The 12,700-nt window shown below is 35.0% G+C and overlaps 1 protein-coding gene across 3 annotated transcripts in view; it reads right to left on the minus strand.

The window, feature by feature from the left end:
- The window catches only part of LOC150102422 (uncharacterized), a 251,333-nt gene that overhangs the window by 59,191 nt on the left and 179,442 nt on the right, over window positions 1-12,700 (minus strand). For all 3 annotated transcript variants that reach the window (XM_090399784.1, XM_090399785.1, XM_090399786.1), the window contains exon 8: window positions 5,999-6,353. In XM_090399784.1, the coding sequence (XP_090255910.1) occupies window positions 5,999-6,353 (355 nt within the window). The remainder of the gene's footprint in view (window positions 1-5,998; window positions 6,354-12,700) is intronic.

A 12,700-nucleotide genomic window follows, 5' to 3' on the forward strand; every position in this document is an offset into this window, starting at 1 on the left:
CACTTATTTTAATCTTTCCTTTCTCATTCTGTTTAAGTGACCATACCACCTGAGATTAGCTCTGCTAACACATTCCTGGATACTAACAATGTTAAGTTCTTTCCTCATATCCTCGTTTTTAATATGACATTGCTATTGATGCCATCTGTTTATGCCTCTAATCTTTCTCAGGACTCTCATATCTGTGTTCTCTAGTTGATCAAATTTTTATTTCTGACCCAGCTCTCAGATCCATAAGTTAAAACTGGTTTGAACACTGTCTTGTATACAGCTAATTTAGTGTTCCGACTAATTTCTCTCTTATTCCATATGAATTTATTCAGTTGACTTCCTACCAGACCAGCTTTGTTGATTCTGTTGTCTATTTCCATGTTTAATTTACCATCTTCACTAAAAATCATGCCTAAGTAGCTGAAATGTTTTACTTGTTCCATAGGTTCTCCATTCACAACACACTTGACATTTTCAATGATTCTGCCTATTTTCATTGTCTTTGCCTTTTTATTGCTGACCTTCAATACCATATCTATTACAAGAGTTATTCAATTTAGTCAGGGAATCTTGCAGACTTGTTGGATTTATTTAGAAGTATAACATCATCTGCATAAAGTAAACAGATGAGATTAACACCTCCAATTTTGATATCAGGTTTAATACCACTTTCCTTCATAATGTGATTCATATAGATAATGAATAAGAGTGGGGATAATGTACATCCTTGTCTGACACCAGATTTAACATTAAACCATCTTCCTGTACTTCCTTCAATTCTAACTGCTGACTTACAACTCAAATAAAGACTAAGTATTACTTGACATAAAGCTCCATTGACACCATACAACTGTAATGCTTTGAATAGCTTTTCTCTTGGCACCTTGTCATATGCCATTTCCAGATCGACAAAACTTAAATACAGATCTTTGTTATATTCCCATGATTTCTCAACAATTTGTCGTAAAGTGAAAATCTGATCCTGACAGCCTCTATTTGCCTGAATCCAGCTTGTTCTTCACCAAGCTTCCCTTCCACAATCCTTCTCGACCATTTCTCAGGTACACTTGCATATATCTTACCGGGAACACTCAGTAGAGAAATACCTCTGTAATTCTCACATTCAGTTTTATTTCCTATTTTATATATGAATACTATGAGAGCTCTACACCAATCATCTGGAATTTGTCCCTCTGTCCAGACTTTCTGAACTATGCAGTGCAGCAAATGTAAGAATTTTATACCTAAATACTTGAGCATTTCTGGTCGAATATCATCTACTCCAGCTGTCTTTCCACATTTCAGGCTTTTGAAGGCTTTTTCTACTTTAAGTGTGGATATGTATTCCTGATTACATGCCTATTCAGTGTTTCTTACCACTATGCTGTCACTGATTGTTTCATTTAGCAATTTTTCGAAGTAATTGTTTAATACATCAAGGATATCTTTTTCTCCAGTTTTCGTGTAACCTTTATCATCTCTAACTCCTTTTACAGCCCTCTTTCCTCTGTTTATGAGATTTTTCAACAGCCTCCAGAATAATTTGCCACCTTCTTGATATTTATTTTCTACGTTCTTACCAAAGTCCTCCTATGACTTTTGTTTACCTAGTTTTACACAGTGTTTAGCTTTCTTACATTTGTCTCTGCATTCTCTAAGAGCACAAGCTGACTTAATTGCTAGGAACTTTTGATATGCTTTCTTCTTTAACTTCCTGTGTCCACCATGGAGTTCTGATTTTTCTATCCATGTAGACAACCTCATCACATGCCTTTCTGGCTGAATCAATCAATGTTTTCTTCAGGGCTTGCCAATGAATCTCCAAGGATTGGTTCCTGTTCTCAAACTCTTTCATTTTTACCTCGGTAATGTTTGTGTATTTTAGTTTACAGTTCACACCTGAGAGCTGCTCAACTTTTATTTACTTTAAATCTTTCTTACATGTTTTTCTTTTCAATATGAAATTCAATTTTATTCTGCTCAAGACTAAATGGTGATCACTTCCAATTTCAAATCCTCTGTACATTCTGGTATCCCACACCAAGGAGAAAACATCACTATTGACAATAACATAGTCCAGGGAGTTCGCAACGGTGGGCCAAATGTAGCCCAAATGTGCATTTTTGGCGGCCCATAAAAGGTTTACTGTTCTTACATGGTATGTGGTCCGTATGTTGAATTATTTAAATAATACATTTTGTAATATGAATAATAAATTAAAAATAATTTTTATGCCTATACTTCGTGATATCGTCATACAGCTTGGCATGAGTCAACCGTGTGTCATCATCATGAGTGGAGATAACAAAGGCGACTTCATCCGACGACAACCGAGATTTTGGCACATTTTTGCAGTCACCAGCTATGTCTGTTGAAGAAACATATGATAGAAGAAAATCTACATCATTATATATGTTGCAAATCTGCATCTACAATTGGATGGCAAACACAAAAGGAAATTTTTGTTGGTATTATTGAAGATTTACAAACAGAATTTTCAACAAGATTTGTGGATTTTCATAAAAATAGCATCTAAATGCGATTATTTTTGAGCCCTTTTAATGTTGACATTGATGACGTACCAAACGAACTACAGATTTGGTACAACACAATGAAACATTAAAGAACGCATTTTCTTTAGAAAATATCCAAAAATGTTATCGATACTTACGAAAAAGTTTGAAGGATTAATCAGTTTCGCAAAGAAGATGATAATCGCATTTGGAAGCGCATACATTTGCAAACAAGCGTTTTCTGCCATGAGTTTTAGAAAAAATAAATTTGCTTCTCGACTGACTGATGAACATTTGCATCTCAAGTTATAAAGTGGATCTAGATAATTTGGCTAAGGGAAAACAATCACATTAAGCAGTGAGACACACATATTGCAACGCATAAACTCTATTACTTTGTTTTTACATGATAATAATTTTTCATTCAGTTTCATTTTTATGCTTGTTTCATATCTGGTACTCAAAATATTTCTGTGTTTTTTAAGGTAGGTATTTCTGGGAAAATTCCCATGTCACTCTCTAAATAAAAATAGGCTAAATAACCATAAAAATAATAATATGAGTTTTTTTTTTCAGATTGATATAATAAAAATTGATAACTTAAGTATTTTTTCACTCACTATTTTCTCTTAATTAAACGCTTGCAGCTCGATTATTAAAAATAAAAGCTGAATGTGGCCTGCGAGTCAGAAAAGGTTGCCGATCCCTGACATAGTCAATGAGACTTTTCTTATTCCTTCCCTCTTCTCTCTCTCCATATGAATTTGTGCACATTTTTATGTTGGAACATTGTGTTAGTAATAACCAGTCCATGTCCTGAGCAGAAACCCAACAGGTATTTGCCATTATTATTTTCTTTGCTCTTTTCTCCAAATTTTCCCAAAATATTTTTGCTTGTCTGACAATCATTTCCTACTCTGCTATTTAGATGATCCCCAACAAGGATCAATTTTTCACTGTGTCAGTTGCTTTCTCAAAAGCCTCAAAAAATTCCTCCACTTCTACCTTAGCAGAACCTTCTGTGGGACCATAGGCACAAATAAGTCTCACTGTCCAGTTCCCATTCTGATATTTGCCCTACATCATCCTGCGTGATATTGCCTGCAATTCAAGAAGATTAGCCTTGTATTTAGGTTGAATACTATGGGCTACTCCTTTTCCTTGCAGGGGGTTCCACTCCTTATTAAATGCTGTTCCTAATAAAGTGGTCACAGTATATACTGATTAACTGTAGCATTTTGAACAGTTTTTCTCTCTTCCTTCTCATTTTCACAGTTTTCAAAACTACAAAACTTGAATACATATTTTTTTATGTTCCCATGTTTGTCTGCTCCCAACTATTTGTCTCAAAGCATAAATCTAAAGTAATGTATGAAAGTTTTCTATACCAGATTGGAGAGAGAGTTCTTAATATGCAATTATAATATGTTGTTAGAAATCCAAATGGGTACTTTGGTTAAGTGTTTGGCTAATTTCTAGGATGGTGAATTACTGTAATCAACAATTGCATGTAATGGCATATTTTGTGGATATCGGACTAACACACATCTGGAATTATAATGTTTATAAACAACTTTTCTACAGGCAAAGAAGTGATTAATCTGTGTGTGTGCCATTCTTTAATGACATCAATTTTCTGTTGAAGAGTTTTTTTTTTTTTTTTTTGGAAGTTTGGCCTGGATTAGCATTAACTCTAATATTATTACCAACAAGTGCAGGTAGTCAAGAGTCTATATGTTCCCAATGTATATCTCCATTCCATCCTTCCATCTAACCATAAATGAACCTATAATGAAACATATAAACATTGACAGAGACACTGCTACAAAATAAATCTCCTTAAAAAACCAATCTCCAGCAAAAAAAATCTGACTAAGCACATCATACAACTCATGCTAGAATCTTCAATAAAAACCTGACTTTTACATCCACTTTACTAACATCTGAGACATAAACATTAACATAAATGGCTTCCATCATCACTCACAGTTATACAATCTAGATCTCTTAGTTTGGACAGAAACCCATATTGCATCTCTAACTATAAAGTAACACGTATACCACAGTAAATAATTTTTTTTATTATGTAAATATTTCTTCTTATGTATCATAAGATTAGTACATTCTTTATATAAATGTTCATGTTTATATGTATGTATATATGTTCATATATAGATCTATGTAGCACCTTAGCATTATTCCACTGGATCCTGTTGTTAGCATTCTCAATTCCGTGTTATTAAAGGCTAGATTTGTGAGGTTTTGATCATCCATCTCATCAAACCTCATAAATCTGGCCTTGCACAACATTGAATTGAAAATGCTAACCACAGGATCCATCAGAACAATGCTAAGCTGCTACATGGATCTATATATATAAACATGAGCATTTATATAAAGAAAGTGCTGAAGCTTTATTCATAGAGACCTGATCTTAATCGAAACAACTGTCTCACTATTCCAAAAGTTTGGAAAAGTGTTATTCTCATATTCTCAATTGTATTAAATAAATTTAGATGTTATATTTTAATTTAATTAGTTTTAATTTCAGCCCATTAAAGCCATGAACATGTGACTGTATATGTAGAGGGATTCCAATCTAAGCATGCACACTACTGTTTTTTAATTCAATTCCTATCGTTGCTCAAAAACTGTACTGATGATGTCTTATGATACATAAGACGAAATATTTATATAATAAAAAAAGTTATTTACTGTGGCATACATGTTATAGCTATGGATACCTCACAGGTTTCACTATATAAGAAAACAAATTGCATTTACATCTACTGTCCACTTTCAATGTCTTATATCCCCCATGGCACCATTTGCTATAGGTTTTTATACCTATTGTGAGTAGAACCTCCATAACTCAGTCGTTATAGACAAAGCCCTTTGATTGGAAAGACCTGGGTTCAATTCTCATCCATGACTTTATTTGGTCTTTTTTGAGTAAAAGGTGAGTTAGTCAGACAGTCTCATACAGAGGTAGAGGATTTTTTCCTCCTGGAAACTTGGGTTTTTTTGTCCTTCAGAACAGGCAATTCCCCCCTCCCCCCAACACACACACACACGGATCTACAATCAAAAATACATACTTAAAAGCAGTCTCTCATTGGAGGGCACAACCTCAACTGGTCCTAAGGGATGGATGAGGAAAAATTGGTGGAACCCCACATGACAACAACCTATTGTGAGTGGTTAAACAAAATATATAAAAATAAGTCCAAAGGCCTTGCCTTGTTTCTTCGGTCCAATCCTATTTATATATATAAATATCCACACACACACAAATATATATATATATATAATATATAGTAGTGTGTGTGTGTGTGTGTGTGTGTGTGTGATATTAAATATTAAATTTTCATTTAATCTAATATTTGAACACAGATTTTCCCCTCTATTCTTTAAATAAAAATATGCTGATTATAATGTATTATAATTAACATGGTTGGCAAACAGTGTAAGTATGCATTACAATTGTTACTCACCTCAATTTTTTGTTCTTCAGGTTCGACATTTGCTTCCATTTCTTCTGCTTCCTCTCTTACTAAATTATTATTGGCATAGTTATTATTGTTGTTCTCTATCACAAGCTGTTGAGATATACCTATAGGCACATTGTCATAAACTATTCCTGTATTATATAGTTCAGTGGAGAAATATGCTTGTCTGAGTCTAGTAGGTGTATTGTGAACAAACTGATCTTCCTTTGTATAATTATCTTTTGTCCTTCCTGTTTCAAACACACCATCTGGTTTGTAATTTTCACCATGATCTTCATAACTAGCCATGATATTATCATCCAACATGTTCTCTGTGCCATGTGTTCCAGGTTGCATGTTGCTAAAAAATAAATAAATATATATTTAAAAATAAAAACACAACACACACACGTTATATATATATATATATATCATGCAATGAAATTTAAAATGATATTAGAAACACGGGTTTTTAATGACACTTGTGATAATAATATATGAATTTATGTTTCTTGATATACTATTACATATCAGACATGATCAATATAATCATTTCCATGTGCAGTTAGTATATAGGCATAGATAGAATGGAAAAGAAGTGAAAAGCCAAATCATTTGCTATATTTAATTTCTACATCTGGATCACTTGCTGCTTCCTTCAAATTTGTAGCTTGTGTGATGAGAAGCAATATCTTTTACAAAGCAATAGCTGCGTGTGTGGCACCATTTTAATTTATTCTTAATAATAAAAAAAATGAGACTTCAAAAAAAGAACATGCATGAAATTTAACTTCAAACTGGAAAAAATTCCACAGAACTGAAACATTTGACTGATGAATCAGATCAAGAATTATCCATAAAATCAGATACATTGCTATCAAGTCAGTTAATAAGTTGACAACAACACCTTTTTTTCCCCTTTTTTTGGATCAAGTCAAAGCATTCTGCATTAGTGTTCTTTTGTCTGAGTGCATTATTGGCTACTAGAGGTCTGCAACATGCTTAATATGGGTAAAAAACTCTGGACAAGATAAGTGCTTTTTTTTGTGTAATAATTAGCGATACTGCTTGCCAATTATTACAAAATCTAGTCCTCACACCCCTACTAACCATAACTTTATTCAACTTCCAAGATTGACCCCTTGTTCTGATCCCTCTAGCCAAGTGCTGAAACATTTGGAGGAAGTAGGGGAGATAAGAGATCTGGGGTTGATGACTGCTAGAAACCTGAAATTCAGGGGACATATTGTAAAGGCGGTGAAGGACACAGAGGATTGCTGCAATAATGAGAAGGACGCTGTGAAGGTAACACAGAGGACTGCTGCAATAATGAGAAGGACGCTGACCTGCAAAGATAAAAGAGTTATCATTCCGTTGTATAAGACCCTGATCAGACCACACTTAGACTACTGTTCTCAGATTTGGTCCCCAGGATTTGAAGGGGATAAATTAACTGTGGAAAGGGTACAAAGGCAGATAATAACGATGGTTTCAGGACTGTATAATGTTAATTATGAGGATCGGCTGAGGGAATGTGGACTGCAGAGTTTGGTGGATAGAAGAAGGAGAGGTGATATGATGGAGACTTTTAAACTGCTGAGAGGTGGTTACAGGTTGACACTGGGGAGTTCTTTTGCTTGGTTAAACAGCGGGAAGGAATGATGACAAGGGCCATCCCTGGAAGTTATGGAAGGAAACTGTGAGCAAGAGGATGAGGAGTTTCTTTGCATGGAGGGTGGTTGAACCATGGAATGCATTGCCTGATAGAGTCGTGAGAGCGAGAACAGTTAATGAGTTTAAGGAGTGGCATGATAGACTTTGCATTTCCTAGGAAGGACCTCCTGCAATGAATCTTTTGACTGCATGGAAGCCTGAATAATAATAATAATTTCCCCTTCATCAACCCTATAAAACTTTTAAGCAACTTGAATGCTTCTATCATATCCCCTCTTTTTCTCCTATCAACCAACTTCTGCAATCCACACACACCCTCAATCTATCCTCATAGGGAACATTCCACAGACCACTCACCATCTTGGTCACTCGCCTCTAAATCCTGTCCACTGTTTCCTCATCCCCAAGAAATCCAGGATACCAGACTTGAGTACAGTAATCTAGATGTGAGCATATCAAGGCCTTATAAAGAGGAATAATTTCTTATCTCTGCATGTTAATGTGTTCTTCAATAGACAAGTAATCTTATGGGCTACCTTTGCAATGTATCCTCTAAATTTTAACTCTCTGTCTACCACCACTAAATCTCTAGCCACATCTATTTCCTGGAATAGAGTGCCATCTATGTAATGCATATTGTAATTTATTTTTTCCAAAATGCATAACTTCACATCATTCCACATTAAACTGACATCCATTACCTTTTGCCCATACTGACAGCCTATTTAAATGACTAAATAAACGCACGTAAAACCACAGTAATAGGTGTTTTTTTTTTATATGTAAATATTTCGACCCCAGTGTCTTAGGACATCATCAGTACAGTTGGAACAATACTAGAATAACATACAGATAGAGCGCATGAATACAATGGAATCCAAATGCATGCAGCAGCGCTTTCTAGTGTAAAAAAAAATAAATAAATACATTAGATTATTTAGATTAAATTAAAATTAAATTATTTTACACAATTTGTATGACAATTTCCCATACTTTAGAAATGGCAAGGCCATCATTGCGATTTAGATTGGGTCTGTGAAGTAGGGCTTCAGCACTTTCTTTATATAAACATTCATGTTTGTATGAAGATCTGTGTAGAAGTTTGGTCTTTTCCCAGTGGATCCTATGGTTTGGGTTTTCAACTCTGTGTTGGGAGAGGCCAGATTTTTGCGGCTTGATGAGACGGATGTGGTCTTGATGTTCAGAAATGCGTTTAAGAACAGATCTGCCAGTCTGCCCATAGTACGACAGTTTACATGGTACCTCGTACATGCCAAGTAGTAACAGAGGTGGGAGTTTGTCTTTAAGCGAAGGTAACAAGTTGTAGATCTGGTTGATGGGTTTGTAGGTCACAGCAAGATTGTATTTTTTCATAATTTTTGAAAGTTGCTCTGAGATGCCTTTGACATACAGTATGGGAATCCTATGGGCTTGTTCTTGTCTAGGTTGATGTGTGGAGAAGTTGCTGATGATTTTTTTGAGTAGTTTTAGGATTGTATCCATTTAGAATGGCTGTGTTTTTGATTATTTCCAATTCCTGTTTTATAGATTCCTCAGAGCAGCAAAATCTGTGTATTCTGGTTACCAGTGATTTGATGATGCCAAATGTTTGAGAAGAATGATGAGAAGAGTTGTGGATGTAGCGACCTGAAAAGGTCGACTTTCGATAGACAGAAGTGGAGATGAAACCATCTTCTTTTCTTTGGATGTGTAAATCCAGGAAAGAGATACCCTGTGGAGATTCTTTTTCTAACGTAAATTAAATGCAGAGGTGAAGGTTTATTTTATCTAGAAACAGATGTAGCTCTTGTTTGGAATGACCTCAGACTGCAAAGACGTCATCGACATAATGTAGCCAGATTTTTGGTTTTGGTTGAAACGCAAAATTTTTCTTCAAGATCTTCTATAAACTGGTCTGCCAAGTTAGGTGATAAGGGAGACCCCATAGCTGTTCCCTCCTCTTGCTTGTAGATTTTTTCTTTCCAAGTGAAGTAACCAGAAGTAATTGTAAATTTGAATAGTTCAACAATATCAGATGGAAATTTTTGAGTTAACAGGTCCACTGTTTTCTTATGGGGAATATTAGTGAAGAGGGAGACGATGTCGAAGCTAATTAGCATCTCTTTCCAACAGTTAAGTGTCTTTTATTTTAGCGTGAGACTCTGTGGAATTTTTAATTGATGAGGCTGAGTGGCCAATGTGAGGACAAAGAAGGTTAGATAAGAATTTTGATAACTTGTAAGTTGGGCTGCTAATAGAATCAACGACGGGTCTGAGTGGGACGTTATTCTTTTGAAGTTTGGGTAAGCCATATATTCTAAGTGGTCTCACATGGTGTGTCTTAGGTTTTTTTAGAGCTTCTTCATCTAAAGAAGTTGTTTCATCAAGTAGCTTGTTCAGTTTCTTGAGCTGTCTTTTTGTGGGATCATAATCAAGTTTTGTAAAAGTATTTCGATCTCGGAGTAGTAAATTCATTTTCCAGTCATATGACTGAGTATCAAGAACCACAGTGGTATTTCCCTTATCGGCTCTGGTGATGATTATGTTTTTATTATGTTTTAAGGCGGTAAGAGCTTTCAATTCTGATGGTGGAATATTTAAGTCCGAAAGTTTGGCATCAAAAATTATTTTTGCTATTTCAAAACGAAGTTTGTTGGCTTCAATACTGGAGAGGTTGCCAATATTTCTTTCGATGTTGTGTATAAAATCTAGATATGGAAAGCATTTTGGAGCATTCAAAAATTATGAAAAAATACAATCTTGCTGCGACCTACAAACCCATCAACCAGATCTACAACTTGTTACCTTCACCTAAAGACAAACTCCCACCTCTGTTACTACTTGGCATGTACGAGGTACTATGTAAACTGTCTACTATGGGCAGACAGACAGATCTGCTCTTAAACGCATCTCTGAACATCAAGGCCATATCCATCTCATCAAGCCCCAGAAATCCGGTCTCTCCCCACACGGTGTTGAAAACCCAAACCATAGGATCCACTGGGAAAAGACCAAACTTCTACACAGATCTTCATACAAACATGAACGTTTATATAAAGAAAGTGCTGAAGCCCTACTTCACAGACCCAATCTAAACCGCAATGATGTCCTTGCCATTTCTAAAGTATGGGAAATTGTCATACAAAATTGTGTAAAATAATTCAATTTTAATTTTATCTAAATAATCTAATGTTTTTTTTTTTTACACTAGAAAGCACTGCTGCATGCATTTGGATTCCATTGTATTCATGCGCTCTATCTGTATGTTATTCGTAGTATTGTTCCAACTGTACTGACAATGTCCTAAGACACTTAGGTCGAAATATTTACATATTAAAAAAAAAACTATTACTGTGGTTTTATGTGTGTTTATTTAGTCATGAATTCTCCACAGGTTTCATTATATAATCAAGCCTATTTAAATGTCCTGCAAGATTTCCAGATCACCTTAATTAACTATTACTCTACCTAATTTTGCATCATCAGCAAACAACTGAATATTTTCTATATCATTTATGTACAAATTAAACAGTAATGGTCCCAGCACACCACTAGTTACCTGTTTTCTCCTCAATTCCATCCCCCATACACCACTTTTTGATATCTGTCCAGCAGCCACCCTCTTATCTACTTAACCAGTGCCATACCCATCCCCATTTGTTCTAATTTGAGTAACAGAGTTCCATACAAATGCCACTGAAAAATCCAGCAAAATCAAGATTTTACCATTTCCTTTATCCAATTTAGCTGCGACTCCATTATAAAAAGTTAGTAATTTACTAAGGCATAACACCTACCCTTCACAAAGCCATAGTGCCCCTCATACAGTTTCACATCTTTATCCATCCATTCTTGAATTCTCTTTTTGACCAACTTTTCTAGTACTTTTACCACCACGCCTGAGATACTGATTGGTCTATAATTTATTACTGCAGTCTTAGAACCTCTCTTATGCAAGGGAATTGATTTGTCCTCTTTCCACTCCATTGGAACTCTACCAGAACTGATACTTAAATTAAAGAGTCTAATCAGAGGCATTGCCAGTTTCCTCACACATTCTTGCAAAACCTTGTACTTTCATAAGTATGCTGGTCACCTTTCTCTTTATATACCCTAGCTGATATCTCATCTAATCCCAAAGCTGGTCTAACATTGAGATTCTGCAATATCCTATGAACCTCCAAATTTATCCACCTCTGTTCCCACATTACTGGTTTAGCCTATGTAACAGACACTAACCTCACTAGGAAGATATATGCTTGCAAATTAGTCATCAGTAACTCAACTATTTTATCTGCTTCATTCTCCTCATGACCATCATCACTCATTAAGGATAATCTTCCATAGTCATTCTTCCTCTTACTTGCCACATAATAAAAGAACTCTTTGTGATTTCCTTTGGCCTGGTTGGCTAGATTCTTCTCATAATATAATTTTGCCTTCCTTGACATGCTAGTTACCTTTCTTGGCTGAGCCTTGTACTGTTCATAAGTATGCTGGTCACCTTTCTCTTTATATCTTCTTTATATCTTTATAACTTCTACCTGATTAACCCTCTTAGCTTATGAATTTATTAGTTATGAATTTTTCTTCCCAGGAAGTTCATATCTTCCCTACATTTCTGAAAGCAACTTTTAATTAAAAAAAAACTTTAGCTGTAGAAAACATGGACATGGGACAATTACTATTTTTAATAATTGTCTTTGTTTTATCTTGTCATTTTTGTAGATAATTTAAGATGATATAATCAAAAGATTAAAATGTGTTGCATGTCAACATAGCAGTATATTTGAGTTGTGCTAAACAAACTGTTTTAAATAGTGTATAGCATGTTTTTTCCCCTATAATTTGTGTTTCATTTTTTAATACTGGATATAATTGTTTTCTCTGATGTTTTTTTTGTAATTTTGCTCATTTGTGTTCATTCTACTTGTTTGTGTTCCTACTGCTCTCTGCTTCTGAAAATGGCATCGGTAAGGAAGTACACATCTGCAGCACAGAAAGCTTAAGCATGAAGATAAAGCTCTGCCCTAG

Source organism: Typopeltis vanoorti, chromosome 10 (genome assembly GCF_054136105.1).
Source record: "Typopeltis vanoorti isolate ZY-2024b chromosome 10, IOZ_Tvanoo_1.0, whole genome shotgun sequence".
In the NCBI taxonomy this organism is placed as follows: domain Eukaryota; kingdom Metazoa; phylum Arthropoda; class Arachnida; order Uropygi; family Thelyphonidae; genus Typopeltis; species Typopeltis vanoorti.